This window comes from Dicentrarchus labrax, unplaced genomic scaffold (assembly GCF_905237075.1).
Source record: "Dicentrarchus labrax unplaced genomic scaffold, dlabrax2021, whole genome shotgun sequence".
NCBI lineage: Eukaryota > Metazoa > Chordata > Actinopteri > Moronidae > Dicentrarchus > Dicentrarchus labrax.
This window is the reverse complement of record NW_026136721.1, coordinates 21506143-21523265: the sequence shown is the minus strand read 5'-3', so window position 1 is coordinate 21523265 and position 17123 is coordinate 21506143. Positions and strand designations below refer to the sequence as shown.

Here is a 17123-nt window from a genome sequence, read left to right as displayed (position 1 = left end):
CGCCTAGCGATAACAATAAAATGTTACTTAGGCACTGATTTATCAGGACTAACTACAAGAAGACATAATATACTGTATAATAATAATAATAATAATAATAATAATAATATATATCATAATGTATCAGTCCCAGGAGCCATTTTTCTGCTGAAAAAGTACTTTTATTATTGATACTTTAAATATGTTACTTGTAAACCTTCTGTACTTTTACTTAAGTAGGTTAGTGAATGTAAGACTTTAACTTGTGATCGAGTACTTTTACACTTTTGAATTGGTACTTTATGAAGAGTAAAATATCTGAATACTTCTTCCACCACTGCTTGTTTCAAACTAGTGTTTTACCAAACCAGGTTGATTCATCAAACCTAAGTACAGATGCCAGTGCTTGTATTTTTTAATGTCATTATCTTGTGAATACAAGTTAATTATTTCATTATACCAAGAAAACAAGCTCTGTTATCCAGAAATAATGAGATAATTAACCTGTTATCACAAGAAAACAAAAGGTCGTTTCCTCATATTACTCACAATGTTTATCAAAGTTCAAGAGTACCATGACAGCGTGCACAGAGGGTGTATTATAGATGTAGCATTGGTTCAACATAATGGAGTGTGCCAGGAAAAAAAAAAAAGAATTAGGCCATTGCAGGGAATTTTGAGCTCATCTAATAAATGTCCCCGGATATATTTTGTCAATTAAACTCATGTACATTTGTGTAACATTTCTTTTCAGGTCAGTTTTGAATCTTCCCTGACAGTCATGAGAGTGATCTTGAAGACTGAAATTAAGAAAATTAACAAAAAACATAATTTAGCTAGCTGTATCTCTACATAAGAACTAGTTTGAATGGTGCAACCAGTTTTAATTTAGTCAATGCCTGACTCTCCACTTGGTCAACACTCACTGTAACTGGGCTAAGGTTGAACTTAAGAAGGACTGTGTGTGTGCATTGAAAATCAAGAGAGGATTTTCTTTTTTTGCTCTCTCTGTTAATGATAAAACAGTGCACAGGCACAGTGTACTCATCCACGGGCCACATGGTGTCTCAGCACATGAGAATGTGTGTCATAGTTGTAACCAGTCACTGATTGAGCAGACGGCGCTCCTTTTGATCAGGCTTGCCTCTTATCTGTGCTCGAACCATAACTGTTTTCATACTTTTCATATTGAAACCTCCATCTTCTCCCATGTTATTGTTTGTTCCGTCTTAACTAAATTAAATCCATTGCAGTCATGGTTGGCAAGATTTCTATAGCCATAATTTAGGTAAGTTTCAGAAGGTATGGTAGGACTTGTATGTTAAGGTGAATTATATTCTTCACTAATTATGGCAAAGTGTAGACTTGTAGGAGCATAATAAACAGGTAGCACAAATCCTCTCCGCTATATTGTATTTATTCCCCCACAGAATTACATTGAAACATCATATGTCTGTCTTTTCAACTCTGGAAACTAAAACTAAACTACTGCACTTTTGCTTCATCAGACATCCACCAATATGAATAACAGAAAAAGAAAGAAGAAAAAAATCATACACATTTGCCTCCAATATGCTCCAGTTTGCAACCTCAAATAGCAATAATGTTGTAAAAATCATCTTATTACACAATGTCTAGCAGCATTTTGTATCAGCTTGTTTTAACTCTTGATTAAAGCTATATATTCAAACTCAAGACTCCAGGTTTATTGTGGCAATCTAGATGTCTTGTATATCATTTTACACATTTTCTGCAAAATTCATTCAGCTTTATGTATTTGGTATCTTTGGAAATCCAAACAATGAGCTCTGTAGTAGAATGTCTGCAGGTTTTGTTGCACTGCAGGAGTTTGCTCATCAGTGTGAACTGATACAGCAATGTTATAAATGTATGTCACAATGATATTATGTATTTTTGTCTTGGCAGTGAATTTTCAGGTCATGTGACTCATGTCCAGCTCTAACATGCCTTTACCAAATACCAAGAAGAGATTAAATAGTCTCCCCAGCTGTTTAAGTGTTTTCATGTATTCCAATTTAATACTGGATTAAGTCCTGACTTGTGGACTGAAACGTCTGCTCAATTCTGTGACCGACCAATGCTGTCATCTAGTGGCAAATATGAGAGCAGCAGTACCACAGAAGAGTTATAGACTGCCAGTGATGATGTGTTGTCTACTATATGTATACAATAGAATGTATTTTAGCCAGCATTAAAACAGCTATATTCAATATATATATATATATATATATATATATATATATATATATTAACAATGGATTACATGACTACTTGTTTAAGGTGTCACTCGTAGAGAGGACCCCACAGTAGATTATCAGATATTATAATTCTGCCATTCACTTCACCTCTGATTGACTTGTATCTTGCAGCTTGTTGCTTTGGTTGTAATTTAGTGTTTTGTGGTTCACTCTCACAATTCTCATTGTGTGGTTTTCGACTGCAGAAGGCAGCTGTTTTCTACCTGCCCTGATTGACTGTGTAAACGAAGTGGAGCATTTAGCAGCAAAAGAGCTATCTCTAGTTTGTGCCTCTGTTTTAGCATTAATTCAAAAGAACAATTAAGAAGAGATGTTTAAAAAACCCAGAAGGTTGTCTAAAAAACACTGTTGTTCTGAAGGTATTTCTAGAAGACCCTTCTAAACTCTGGATGAACAAATATTCTGTCCTCTGAATGATAAAATACATTTTTAACCTGTTTCCCAGTTGCGTCTCTATTGCAGAACTGAAATAAAGATGGCAGGCTGTTAACCACCTGGATAGTAAACAGAGTCGCAACTTTCATATCTGCATCCAGGTGTGTAAATAAGTTTGCTCAGAAATGCGCAATATAAAATTTATAAGATAACAGTATGTTGTTTACAGCTTGTGTCTACTGCTCCCAAGTGGCCCCAAAAATCTGTTACTGTAGATTTAAAGGTAAAATGTCATTCCTTACATCAGGGGCTACCATCAAAACATATTTAGTGAGGACAAAACAACAATTGGACAAAACAAAATAATTTATTTCTTTCAAAACCCAGAGGCAATTTGTGGTTACAGTCATTACAGTTAACTGATGTGCATCTTACACACACTGTACACTACCACTACCACTATCAGTACACTACTACTAAACTACAGTATCTCTAAGATCTCATTACTCCATCCACTACTTACTAGAACTACTACTTCTAGTTAAAGTAAGACTAAAGCACAAAAAAAAACCATCAATACATTAACATAAAATACATTTGCACTTGTAGCACCATTCATTTTATTATACTATAGACGTGAAGAATAATTTAATCTTGTGTGGGCTACTACATACTTCACAGGCTTGTGTTTCCATGTGCCTCTCTCTGAAAGCCTGGAGGAGGCCTTTTCATACAAGACCACTAAAGCTGGTCACTTGTGCAAGAAATTGTGCCTAAAAAAAAATATCTCAATCTAGCATCATAACATGGGCCAATTTTCTTTCTTTTTTTTGTGACTGTCTGCTCCTTTAGATGGATTCAGGGGAGTTGTTGTGCCGTTCTACTACAAAATGAGAAAAAGAAAACAGTTCCCACGTGGATGAAAGATGAGTCTTTAACTTAGAAGGGGACAGGTCCATAGTAGGCAGTGTATGCGGCAACGATGCCTGCAGTTTCAGCCATCTCGTCACAGGCGATGCTCAACTCACACACCTCTCTCAGGCTGGATGGCAGAGGAGAGAAAACTGGTTAGAAGGCGTGTAAAATTTTAGCGTTACTTTAGACTTCAGACTTTGTATTTCCTTTCTGTGTTTCTTACACAAGAACAAACATAAAATTATTATTTATTATTAGGTTAGAACTTTGCAGCAAGGAATTGTCTAAAGCTAATACAGCATGCAATGTGCATTGCTGCTTGATTCAGTTTAATCCAAGTAAATAATTGTACCTTTCCATCTGCAGAGGGGTGAGGTCTCCTGCTGTGGCAGCTCTTCTTCTCCTCAGGAGAACAGAAGCCAGGTCTCTCTTCACAACCACCTGAGCAGCTGTGGAGACAAACATCACAAACTCAGACTTTCTTGAATTGTCTTTACAATTTAAGTAATTGTAAAACCATACAGTGATTCTTTCTGGAAACAAAAATGTTACATACCCTCAGTGCTAGCTGACTCTGATGAAGACGAGGAGGAGGAGGAGGAGGAGGAGGAAGAAGAGGTAGAATCAGAGGCAGAAGAGTCGGAGGCAGAGTTGGACTCAGAAGAGGAGGACTCAGAAGAGGATGAGGACTCAGAGGAAGAAGATTCAGAAGATTCAGAAGACTCGGAAGACTCAGAAGACTCAGAAGATTCAGATGAAGAGGATGAGGAGGATGAGGAGGAAGAGGAGGAAGAGGACGATGAGGAATCAGAGCTGGAGTTGGAATCAGAGCTGGAGTTGGAATCAGATGCTGAAGAGTCTGAAGAAGAGTTGGAGTCAGATGCAGAGGATGAATCAGACTCGGAGCTGGAGGAAGAGGATGAGGATGAGGAGGAGGATGAGGCATCGGGGGCTGCTGGGTCAGTAGCCGCGGGGTCAGCAGGTGCAGCTTCAGCAGCTGTGTCGGCAGCAGGGTCAACGACAACCTCCGGTTCAACCGCTGAGGGTCACAGAAAATAAGACTTTTGTATACATACTCTAGCTGCTTTCATGGCTCCAAATAGCACAGAGGACAATATCAGGCATCAAATCAATGATGAGATGGGTTAGTCCTTACCTCCCATGGACCAGCACACAGACAGCAGAGCACAGATGGAGAGGAGAGCCAGAGTCTTCATGATGCCTTGTAGTTGGTGTCTCGCTGTAGACAAGTTGCTTTCTTGATTGCTTCTTTCTCTTAGCTTTCCTCCGAAGGCTTGTTCTGTCTCTTTGCCCCAGTTCGAGGTCAATATATACTGTAGTCCACCTCCTCTGTCAGACCAGACCCACACATTGAGATAACCCTCTGATTGGCTGGGGAATCAAATGTCAACGTTTCCGCTTCCACTTGTCATGAAAGCTCCCACAAACACCCACGCAGCCCTAGCACAGAGTCCAAGAACTCATTCACCCGCACACAAACTTACACGGCCGCAAACATTCCTGGCATTCAACTGTACGCACAGTGCGTGTGCTGTATGTTAACCTATATGCATGTATGTGTGTAAGCTTTCACTTGACATTAAAGCCAGTCTAAGACAAACAGAGTGACATAAGAAAAGTGTAACTGTACACTTCAGGGGATTCCCCTTCTCTGTGATGCACATGCATACACACAAACATGCACACTATTTTACCTTTCAATTTAAACAACCCATGCGACCCACAGATAAATGTCTAACTGAATTACTGAATTGACATCTTAAAATTGGTTCTCTTTCTGGCTTTTGGGTAAACTGAACTGTATGTTTCTTATAGTTTCTCCAACAAAAATGCCATCATTTCCCTGTCAATCATTTTCTGAGGTCAAACCAAATCATTTTTATACTCGTGTTGTTTACCAATCCCGGACATCCCCTTCAAGTTCCTCTCAATCTTCACCCCTCATCACTGGAGTATAAATAATACAACAAAACCACCTGAAAGTCCAAACCAGTGGTGTTACATATCCCTATAAAATACCCTTAAAATGTGATTGGATTTTAATCAAGGAGACCCGCTGCAAGGTTGCCTCTTTAACGTCAAGGTTGCCAGTTCTACCATTGCTGTTATGTTACTATACTCTTTGCCCCAGATGTGATCTCCCACCCCCACAAACCTCAAACTATAGCCTGAGCCAACCACAAGCTACTAATCGAGTGACACGGAACAGCAGTGAGCCTCATTATGCGACAGAGCTTAATTAGAGTGTTGCAGAGTCCCACCAGAACCGCAGTCAGTCACTATTTACAGATCCATCTTGGTCCAGCTCCTGGCCAGATCCAGGCACGGCCATGGCTTACCAACGGCAACAAGTGGCCCAATATGCAGCCTCGCTTGTTGTATTTCAGCATATATAGAGCTAAATATAGGCAACCCCCATGTGCTGGATGCACAGCGTTATGCATGCGGGTTTGGATGCAGTTTTCTGTTTGTGCGATAGAGTTGAAGTGTGGCTTCAGCTGTGGTTTATCATAAAAAAAAAAAAGGTATTTGGAGACCTAAACCATATTGCAATTTAAATACTGTCTAGATAACCAAACATTTATGCACACATATCACTTCACATATATATATCTCAAAGGGCCCCCAAACAGCTTCATCTATCATGTAGTGAGAAATCGAGTGCTGCTGCAGGGTGACCTTGGTGTCCTTCGTGTTTCATAGTCTAGCGTTATTCCTGGTGTCAGGGATTTGTCTTGGAACGCGTGCCGTGTAATTTCAATGTCTGGTCTAGTGTCCATTTTTGTGGATGCATTTCAGTGCGTGGGGGACACAGTTGGAGAAAACAATTGCCACAGCGCCTCTGAATAGGCAGGAAATATAATGTCAAGGACATTTCTGCTTTGTTGTTTGGATTTTAAGTCGTTGTTTTTTTACTGGTCTGGTTTTACACATTTCCTGTCTGTGCAGCAGACAAGTGGAAAACTTAACATGCACAGGTGCACACATACCGTATGACAGACACTATCAACTCACATCAGTAAAAAAGACCTTATCTTCTCAGATGATCTGTTATCTTCACAGTTCAAATCAGATACTGTGTTTATTGATGGGAGAGAACACATTAAATCTGTTTTTTAAGTTGTTACACTCCTTCAAAGTCAGTTTCCACGTTGATTTTTAAAGTCTTGTACTGGCACGAGTCTTGTAGTTGTCCCAAAGTGCAGGACAGAAACATTTGGTGAGGCAGCTTTTTGTTTTTATGCTCCGAGCTGTTGGGACAGCCTGCCAAAGGATCAGAGAGAGAAGCTGTTTTTAAATGTCTTTAAATTTTAAACCTTTAGCCTTGCTTTTGATTAGAATGTTTTCTGACCATAATTTAAATTTTACTTAACTATTTATTGTATTGCATTATTTCAAAATGCTTATATATCTTGCTTGTTATTGTCTTTTGTCTGTTTCATTGGTTTCATTATTTATTTTTCATCATTTCTGTTTCTCATGTGCATTATTATACATACATTTAAATATATATATAATGTATATATATATATATATATATATATATATATATATATATATATATTGGTGAACCAGTGTGACATAAATAATAAATGAAAAAGGACATAGTGGACAGACAATAAGACAATAACATGAGACATTTACAATTATATACATACTGAAAAGGTAGGTGTGGGTAGCGTGGGTGTGTGTGTTTGGGAGTTAGCGTATGGAGTTAAGAGAATTGCATGTGTTGTGGAGAAAAAGATAGAGATGTTAATTTTGTATTGAGGATAAAAAGTATTCTATAACATAATAACAATATAATACAATAATAATCAGTATTGCATTTGTAGAGTTTGTTTTAAAGTTTGTTGATTTGTGTGTGTGTGTGTGTGTGTGTGTGTGTGTGTGTTTTCACTTTCAGTCACTGAATAATTGTTTATTATTATACAAATCTATTTAATTCTTATTTATCACACATTGCGTCCCTTCTTTCCCAAAACAAGTGAAATGAAATGAAATGACTTTGAGATGGCATATCTGGAGATGACCCTGGACATCAGACCAAACTTTTAAAGAAACAAGTGTTAACAGCATCATCAGTTTATCATCACTGCTTAATGTGCACTACAGCACCGAGTCTACACGGTGTATAACTGGAGGCACTTTAAATGTCGAAGGATGTTCATTGTAAATTGTCCTCTTTTGTCCCTGCCAGTTTCGCTCCAGTCGCATGATACACATGCAGCATATCATTGCAACAAACAACCTTTAAATGACCAGTTACAGGCATCGGTGTGCATTTAGACTTTTCTTTTTAAACCATTACTTCACTGTGCGTGTGGATGCTCGTAACTCACAAAGAACATCTTGTGTTGTAGGTAAGAGTTCGTTACCCTCGAAAGGTGTGAGGGTCTGATGGTTTCGATTGTATTCAGGTACTTAAATGAAAGCAAAAGCAAAGTTAAATTGGAGACATAATGCAGCATCCGAGGTTTCTCATGTTTGGATATACAAAGCAGTGCAGAGGTTATATTGGAACCAAAAGTGTCCTATATATTGTTGCAGTCAATGCAAAAAATAATCTTCAGATGTACAAATTGTGTAAAACCCAGGAGAGAGATCTACTGTGTGCTAATCTTTGGTTAATGGACTGATAGCACCTACCCATTTGTTGTTGGTTCTGTTGTAAGCACAGGGTCGGATCACCTGTGGGACCAGAAAACTTTTCCTGTAGCTGTAACAGATTGATAACAGTGCTAAGTTCTAGTCAGAAAATATTTAATTTAACAGTACTGAACTATATAGTATTTTCATTTTCTGTCAAATGCATCAGGCTGACCTTATGGAAGGATAAACGGACAGCATCACATGAAATTTAAAAAGTTTGATGTGTTCTGAGAAGACGTAGAGTATACTTATTGCTTACTTATTAGAGACTAGTCTTACTTAGAGAGCAGTTTTAGATGAGGATTTATGAGGTTTCCAAGGGACTGTAAGAGCCAAGTTACTGCTCAGTTTAGACCAACAGGACCGTGAGAGCTCCTCCAGAGATCTTTGCTTGTGTTATGGAGAACAGAGACTTTTATGCTTAGTTTGAGCCACGACGGAGTAGAGTTACTTCACATGTGACATGTTATGAGACACTAACAGAATGGTCCCTGTCAGTGTTTTCTGTATTAATATTACTGGTTCATTAATATGTATGCTATATTTTACTGCTGTAGATGTTTAAGGTTGAGCTAATATTGACTACTTTATATAATCTACAGTAAAGCATCATGTTCTATAAGATCATCATATGTTTGTATCATTGCTCTCCTGTGAGAACCACTTAAATCTAAGAAGTCAGATTTTCTCAAACAGACCCCTTTTCAGCTTGTGACATTCACCAGCTAATACAATTTAAATATTGTATTTAGCTTAAGAAGTAGGAGAACTGTTGCATCCCATGAAGGACCACTTAACCCTTCACTTTATCAGAAAAATTAAAAATCATAAAATTTGGACATACATGATTTTAACTGGAGTAGAAGTAGAAAGTTGCATAAAATGGAAATACTTAAAGGTCCATTGTGTAACATTTAGGAGGATCTTTTGGCAGAAATTGAAAGTAATATTTATAGGTATGTTTTCCTTAGTGTATAATCACCTCAAAATAAGAGTTGTTATGTTTTTGTTACCTTAGAATGAGCTGTTTTTATCTACAGACAACACGGGCCACTTTCCCTGGAGGCCTCCATGTTGAAACACCATGTTTCCACAGTAGCCCTGAAGGGACAAACCAAACACTGGCTGTAGATAGGGCCGTTCGTGTGTTTTCATGTGTTTTGCACCCAACGTAGTTTCTCCCTCCCACCTGGTACTCGTACAATAGCTACAGATAGAGAATACAAGCGACTGCACTTCTGACCTTCCTCATTAGTGTTTAGTGTGCATTGAACTATAGTCATATTGTAACATCATAGCTAAGATATGACCCATCATGGGGAGCAGAAGACTTAAACACTACTTTCATATCAGTGATATATTGTAAAAAGTTTGCACAAATAAATACAAACCCCATTAAGTAATCCTAGTGTCTCCAGAACCACCACAGTACACTATGTAAAAGCATGACTACTGTCTTTCTGCTGCATTACTGTCTTTACTGTGTACCAGTATCAGTTCAAAAAGAGCATCAGAAAATCTTTGACAACCATTTCTTACCTTGTACAAACAGGGACAGCACAGTAAATCTGTGTTTTTGATTTGAATGTTTCAGATTAAACACATTGTTGTGCTGCTGATCATCAACATCTCCCACCTGGATCCAGAACTATTTGGTTATAGAATTTCTTGGAATACAGAATCAAAACTATAGCAGGCTATAGTGTCCACTAACTATGCTGTATATTATTGATGTGAACACAAAAGCAGCTATTTCACATTACTTTGTTGTTTCTATCATCATTTCATCAGACAGGATTGTTTATGAGCGTAAACTTTAATATTTAGTATATTGGAAATAGCATCAAATAGAGATCTGAGTAGTTGAACATGATTTGATATCAGAAGCCTTACTTGTTTATTCAAATTACAATATGTTAATAAACAACACAATTATGCAACAAATCAGATTTTTCACCAGAAAAACCAGAAATTAGTCACCATATTTTTTCTGGTATGAGCTTACAATGTTTTTCAGTTGTTATCTTACAGTTTACCTTGATGATAAAGACACACTTCCCCCCACAGACCCCCATCAGTGCTTTATGTAACACTGTCTTGATTGCAGCCGTAAACAAACTCAGATGCCAGGCGACACACACTGTATATTTCCATCTGGTCTCTGAGAAATGTTCACCTGCCAGGCTTTCCCAATTCCGCCGGATGCACCCGCTTGGCAATACGACACCACTAATTATACTGATCCCAGACTGGGCCTTGAAATTCCCTTCTAGCTTGAGAGAATATTTTTGGGACAGGCCCAAACTTTTTCACTCTTGATGTCTACAGCCCATCTGTTGTTCTATTATAGAGCTTTTATAGCCTTTATTGCTAAATACTCTCTCTTTTATCCTTATTTAGAGTCCGATATGTCTTTGACTCAAACCTCTTAAACTTCATTTCGAATTTGATGCCCTCTTTTTCAACTGTTGCTGCCTCTGTGATTCCTCATCGGAGGTTCTCGTGTTAGTTTATCCTTTGCAGATGATGTTTTTCACTTTTCTATCCAGGATGAATCATATGAAAAATGACTGCGTTTTGACTGCCATATCTTCCCCGTCTGCTCTCTGTCACTCTCTCTGAGGTCGGTGTGTTGTGGTTCTGACAATAACTTTAGTGGACAGACTAACAAACTCCGCCAGATCTCTGCGACTTGTGGCCAGTGACCTGTGGTCTGCTCACCAGACCGCAGACGGGCTCACACTCGCGTAAACAGACAAAACATAACACACACGGGTAAATAAGTGAGGACACATGATATACACACGCACACATGCAAATGTTCACTTTGCATAGTTTCCTTTGTGTTGGAAAGAAGAAACAGTCTAACACACAGCCAAACTCAAAAAGAAATCATTTGCACCAGACGCTTTTTCATTGTATTTAATATACATATAAATTCATTTACATTCCTTGTATGGGTCCTAGAGCTCTGTTTTGGCCTCCGCTCCTGCTTGCTTCACCTCCTGAAAAACATTAACATGTGATAAGTACAATACAGCATAGAGGGAATATCAAGTTTGTTTCACAGACACAAACATAAAAAATCTACAACTGGACTGAATTTTCTTCTGAGTAGAGCTCAAAGAAATGCCTTAATTTAGGAATCAGCTTCATCCATGTCAACAACAATGGTGCATTATGGGATGTTATTTCATCTTTTTTGGCTGCCTCTAGTTTGTAGTTTTATGTGTCAAAACAGACAAGGAATAACACATCTAAGGATATAGGGCTGTGCAGATTGTAAATCCCTTTGAGGCAAATTTGAATTTATAAACCACATTTCCCAGGGATACATCAGGGTCCTGGGACTATAAAGAAGAACGTTACAGTCAGTAAAAAGCTGAAATGAAAATCTGTAAGAAATTGTAATTGACTCTGATACAAATGTACAAAACTGCAGCTTCAAGGTTGAAATTGTTTGTGTTTTTGTTGATGAACCTGAAGAGGATATTTTAAAGTATTTGTCTGTCCATTAATTATTAATTATCAGTTAAATCCTTTCTTGTATAACATAAAACATGAAGGAACTCCAGTTTACCTTGTACTGCATTGTGCATTACAATCTGATTTACTCCAGTTAGTTAAAGTAGTTCATGTTAGATGCCATCTATGTTTATATTATATGTTAATATTCTGGCACTAACTCTTGTTGTGGAGCCTCAGACTCTGTGTCACACCCAGCTGGAGCTCTGTGTGGTGTAACAGAGCAAATTAGTGCACAGAGTGAGGTTTCCTGTCTGTTGTGTGGCACGTATACTTTACAGCACTTTACAGGGCTTTCATTCTTGTTGTGCATGGCTTGTGTGCTCCAAACTCACTGCCACTTTGTTTTCTGACACTTTTGACAACTTGACAGGTGAACGAGTGAACTGTTTTGTTTGTCATTTGTTTAAAAATCCTTAATTATGCTGCTTATTCTTAATCACAAAACTTCTACTTTGCTTTAAATTGTTCGAAAGTCAGTACATGTTACAAGAAAATAGGTCCTCTGAATACAATGAGCAGCATTTAAATCTTAACAAGCTGTTGTAGCTACCAGGCTGAATGAGTCTAATCATCAGCATTAGGGTATCTACTGTCATGGCTGCTCACCTTCAGTTCCCCTTGTAGGAAGGACTGGCAGAAGTCCCTGACCCGTTCAGTAGAAATCTCTCCCTCTGGAAGGAGCCACTTCATGTCAGAGTCACCGTCATAAATACCAACTCGCGGGAGGTCCTGAGACTTGAGGCCGAAGTATCCCAGTGCCCGGGAGTTGGACTTAACTGCTCCATTAATCAGCACAAACAAGAACTGGAACACAGTTTTTATGACATAATTTAGCTCATAGATTAGATCAAGTAACCACAGAAATGTAAAATCACTTGGTTACATTTGTGGCAGAATATCACAACCCTGTATTTACTTTAGTTTGATAGACAAATCCATGTGAACTTATGTAAACACAAAGACCGATTTGAAACCAGGTGATGTTTTGTTCTTACCTTTCCTGTGAACTCCGGGGCCAGAGCTCCCAGTCGCTCCTGAAGCTCAGTATATTCTTTAGTCCCTCTATCGGCAAAGAGCAGGAGGTGTGACTTCACCTCCGAGTTGAACAGGCCCACTGCAGTCTGAGCAGAATACAAAGAATGAGGGTTAAGATGGAAGAAGTTATATTCCCACCTGCTATCCATGATCTCCTTTGTCAGAGGCCTCTCACCTGACAAGATTTAACAGGTTGTATTCAACTTATAAGTTATATAATCAATGTGTTTTTTACTCTTTTTGCTGACATTTGCGTGCCTATTTACTGTTCTTGTATTAATTCTGCTCACCCTGTTTATCCATGTTGGTTAAGTTTATATTCTTACTCTGAATAATGTGCATTGTTGACAAGGGGTGCTAAGATAAGATAAGATAAGATAAGGTAGAACTGTATTTATCCTGGGGGAAATTGTTCTAAGAGAGTGCAAATGTAAAATATAAAAATGTGAATAAGGTGCAAATCTTAATATATACACAATGCCAAAAATATAAAGGTTAATGGTAAGGATCATTCTTGTGGAGCTGCACATAGATATGAATGTAGCTACTGTGGAAGAAATCTTTGTTTGAAGAAAACTTCACTCAGGTTCCTTCAGAAGAATACAATACAATTTATATCATTTGCCCAAGACAAGTCTATCTGAGTGGATTTAAAGTTTAAAAACACATCTGGGCTCTCCTCACAATGGAACAAAAGGTTTCAATCACAGGGACCCGTCAATCAATGTCCAATAATTTATAGTCTCATTACAGAACTCACTGCCATGTAGAAAAGCAGTGACTTAATCAGGAAACAGGAAGGACAGTATAAAACTATCTACTTCTACACTACAATATCAGGTGTATGTGTTTAATAAAGGAGGTTAAAAGGGATCCCTGTGGTGGCTGAACAGGGATGTTGAAAATGTTGCTTTTTACTCATTTTAATTTCATTTTCATTTCATTTCAATAAAAAATATATTTCTAAAATGAAAGAAGTGAAGCCTTAAGGGATAAATGACAGGAAAAGAATAACAGTCTGACAGACAGATGAAACATTTACATGATAATGACAGTGAGACATGAGTGGGACCTACCACTTGGTTGTATTCTGTGATGTATCGGACCTCGTTGATCGTGATGAAGTTCAGAAGACCGTCAGCATCTAACTTCTTGGCCTCTGCAAGAGCAAGGTTCTCCTGGTGGTTATCGGCCTGGAACACATAACACAACATCAACACTGTCATCATCATAAAACTGACAGAATCCACCACGTTAATTGTTGAAAAGATGCCTCATGTAGGCAAAAGCATGGACAGTCATGACGGTGCAGAAAACCTTTCTGAACAGGGCGATGGTGTCTGAGGAGAGGCTGTAGTCAGCCCACACCTCTTTCTCAGTGCAAATGGCCACAGGGACTGAGTCAACTCGTTTTGCAGCTGCAACGAGTTCCTGATAGCCGTGACTCTCCTCTCCCTGAGACACAAAAAGGGAAAGAGAGACAGTTACAGAGAAAGTTTTAACTTTATCTTACCTTATCATGTGCAGTCTTTTATTTTTTCAGTGATCTGGAGCTTATTTTTCTTTCATGGTTGTAATTTTGATGCCATTTCTTTCTTTTTTCTTAATATTTGTGGATTATTATACTTATATTTTACTTCTGGTACAACCTGCTTCCTATGCTGATAAAATAGGAATTTTAAAGGAGGGAAAAATATGTTGTGAGTAGGGTGACACATAAAGACACCATGAGGAGGGCGGGTGTGCTCATATGAATTGGCAGGAGTAGGAGGGAAGTGACTGCTGTAAGTACTAAAGATCTATTTGATCAAATCTTTTTATTTTATCTTATGAGTTGTCCCATTGATGCAGTGTTAGGCATAAAAGAGCACATTTCCGAGTGGGACAGACCCCCTCATAGACCACCAGTAGGTGTACTCTCCTGTTACCTGTTATTTCCTCAAAGAAAATTGAAGAAAGTGAAGAGGTCAGAGAGAGAGAGAGTCAGATAGACAAAATGAAATGTACCAGGAAGAGAGATATGGCTGACTCAGAGGAAGGTGAATCATGTCTATTTCTGAGACAGTGTTGCATGAGCTCTGGCAATCCGTTTTATCATTTTACAGCCTGTAATACGTGTTCGTTCCCAGTGAGTCACAGCACCAATATTTTGGTCTCTTTTTGCCTTCAGCATCACGGTCCAACTATCCTCATGTGCTCTCCACCTCTCTCTTCCACTCGCCTCTCATGAACCTTCTCCCTGTTTGCACTTGTTTACAAGTGGGTCAATGGAGCCAATCCCACAAGTCTTCAGATACGTATGTATTTCCTGTCAAGTGGCCCGCCATCTTCCCCCGCACACAGAGTCTGGCCAAAGGGCTCGCCTCTGTGGGACAGCCAGCCACCCTCTGCCCTCACAGCACCAGCGCTGCCAAAGGTGTGGCCACAGGAAATACATTCTTCTTCGAAATCTATTTGTGACAACAGCATCACCGAGACCAGGATGCAAACAAATGCTGTATTTTTGGAGCCCGCACAGTCTCACTCTTTAGCTAATTTGTCTGATCATGTCTGGTTTGCCGCATGCATGTTAGCATAATAAACTAAGCCATAAAACTGCCCCTGTGGGCTTGTTTTAAAGATGTATGAAAGCTCATTTGAGCCTGTGGTTCAGACTGTTTTTTTATTTATATATATATATGCAATTTTCTTCTCTGACCTCCAGAAATCCGATGACCACCACTTCTGCAGCGTCGATGAAGGCCTCAGCAGCTTTGGTGTCAGTCAGCCTGGGAAGAGCACTGTCTGCGAAATGAACACAGGAAATACACAAGACACACAATTCAACATAGTTTGTACCTTACAGAGTCTACAGCCACGCTAGCCGCTCTGCTGCAGGCTAAATGCTAATGTCGGCATGCTATCATCCTTTAAATGAAAACTTTTAGCAGGTGTGATGTGTACCACGTTCACTTTAGCGTGTTAGCATGCCATCATTTGGAGATTAGCACTAAATACAAAGTACAGCTGAAGTTTTGCAGGTATTTGATCATAAACCAAATTATTGGAAAAATTTAAATGTTGACATGATGACAGCACTTGAGGAAATGTTAAGTGATCACCAAAGGAGTTACAGTTTATTCTGAAGGGGGATGAATGTACCACAGTTCATGGCAATCTATCCAACAACCAAAAATGTGAACGTCTGGTGGCACTGAAGGAAAAGTCAGGTTGGATTCATCGTCCGGGAATCATAAACATCAGTATTTTGAGATTTAAGTGAAATCTTTGACCTGATTGCGCTAGAGCAAATGTACCCAAAATCATTTGTGTCCCCTGCCTAAACTGATTGGGCTTTCACACCACTGCATAGTAACTCACCACCTGAATTCATTTCATTGAGTGGAAGGCAGCAACCTTTCCGCACTCAAAACACTGTCTGTTTAAGACATGTTTGATGGCAATCCATCAACAATTACTTTTTAATAATAAACAAAAATGTCAACTTAATGGTGGTACTAGAAAAGTAATCAAAATAAAATAATTATATTAATTAATTGTACAAAATTTCAAAGCAAGTGAAAGTGGTGAAAGACAAACAGTTGCAACACTTTGATTAAAATGTAATTATAAATTATATAAGGTTTGACTTTCCACACTGAAAGCAGAGAGAAGAACTCGAGAATAAAACCAAGACGACTTAGTTTACTTAAATCAATTTACCTTTCTCTGTGGCAATGACAGAAGACACCAGGAGGGAGAAAAACAGAGCGATCAGCATGTTTCAAATGATTCAACTGACAGGGAGGCAGGTAAAGAAGACAGACCAAAGAATATCCAAAAGACTTTGTAGCTGTTTGACTCTGAACGAAGAGTCGGGTCACCTCTGGCGCTGTCTCTGATGGTTGCCACATGGCAACCGGCTGTGACTTCTGCAACTTCTCTGGGATGTGATTGGAGGCTTTATGGGAACCAGCCAGGTGTTATTGATAAGTGGTGCTGCTGGGAAGTTGGACTACGTGTCACTGCAACAGGGGACCGGTAGAGAGTATGTGTCTGCACTGAGATCGAGATAATGATACAATGAATCCAGTTGACCTTTGTGTTTGTGAAACATCACCTTTTCTTGTTTCTTATATTGTCCTATTAGTTGCACCTTCTTAACAACTTCACTCTCAAAGTGTGTGTCACATACACTTTTTGAGGGTGGGAGGCTCTACTGACATAGACTCATGCTTTAAAGCTGCAAAAGGTAACTTTTATAAAACTAACTTTTTGTCATATTTGCTGAAACTTTTACTATATCCTGATAGTTGTACATGAGACAGATATCAAATACTGACACTTTGGGTTGGGGGG

At 38.7% G+C, this 17123-nt stretch overlaps 2 protein-coding genes across 2 annotated transcripts; both read right to left on the bottom strand.

The window, feature by feature from the left end:
* Positions 1 to 2981: 2981 nt before the first annotated feature.
* Positions 2982 to 4865, bottom strand: bglapl (bone gamma-carboxyglutamate (gla) protein, like). The gene is made up of 4 exons (XM_051385632.1): positions 4705 to 4865; positions 4105 to 4587; positions 3901 to 3997; positions 2982 to 3675 (listed from the first exon to the last, which is right to left on the bottom strand). The coding sequence occupies exons 1-4, from the start codon at positions 4763 to 4765 to the stop codon at positions 3573 to 3575; spliced, it is 744 nt and encodes a 247-aa protein (XP_051241592.1). The 5' UTR covers positions 4766 to 4865; the 3' UTR covers positions 2982 to 3572.
* Positions 4866 to 11129: 6264 nt separating this feature from the next.
* Positions 11130 to 16655, bottom strand: LOC127354596 (endoplasmic reticulum resident protein 27). The gene is made up of 7 exons (XM_051384577.1): positions 16488 to 16655; positions 15484 to 15569; positions 14103 to 14240; positions 13862 to 13978; positions 12746 to 12871; positions 12357 to 12554; positions 11130 to 11227 (listed from the first exon to the last, which is right to left on the bottom strand). Exons 1-7 carry the CDS (start codon positions 16543 to 16545, stop codon positions 11186 to 11188), a joined length of 765 nt encoding a protein of 254 aa, XP_051240537.1. The 5' UTR covers positions 16546 to 16655; the 3' UTR covers positions 11130 to 11185.
* Between the last annotated feature and the right edge of the window lie 468 nt (positions 16656 to 17123).

Bases quoted from the DNA above. Each gene is read 5' to 3' on its own strand.
- bglapl (XM_051385632.1), bottom strand. From the start codon at position 4,765: ATGAAGACTCTGGCTCTCCTCTCCATCTGTGCTCTGCTGTCTGTGTGC. The intron at 4,588-4,704 runs GTAAGGACTAAC...TGTGACCCTCAG, and splicing joins TGTGTGCTGGTCCATGGGAG to CGGTTGAACCGGAGGTTGTC. The intron at 3,676-3,900 runs GTACAATTATTT...TCTGCCATCCAG, and splicing joins ACCCCTCTGCAGATGGAAAG to CCTGAGAGAGGTGTGTGAGT.
- LOC127354596 (XM_051384577.1), bottom strand. From the start codon at position 16,545: ATGCTGATCGCTCTGTTTTTCTCCCTCCTGGTGTCTTCTGTCATTGCC. The intron at 13,979-14,102 runs GTTTTCTGCACC...TATGTGTTCCAG, and splicing joins CCATCGCCCTGTTCAGAAAG to GCCGATAACCACCAGGAGAA. The intron at 11,228-12,356 runs GTGAGCAGCCAT...AATGTTTTTCAG, and splicing joins TCCTACAAGGGGAACTGAAG to GAGGTGAAGCAAGCAGGAGC.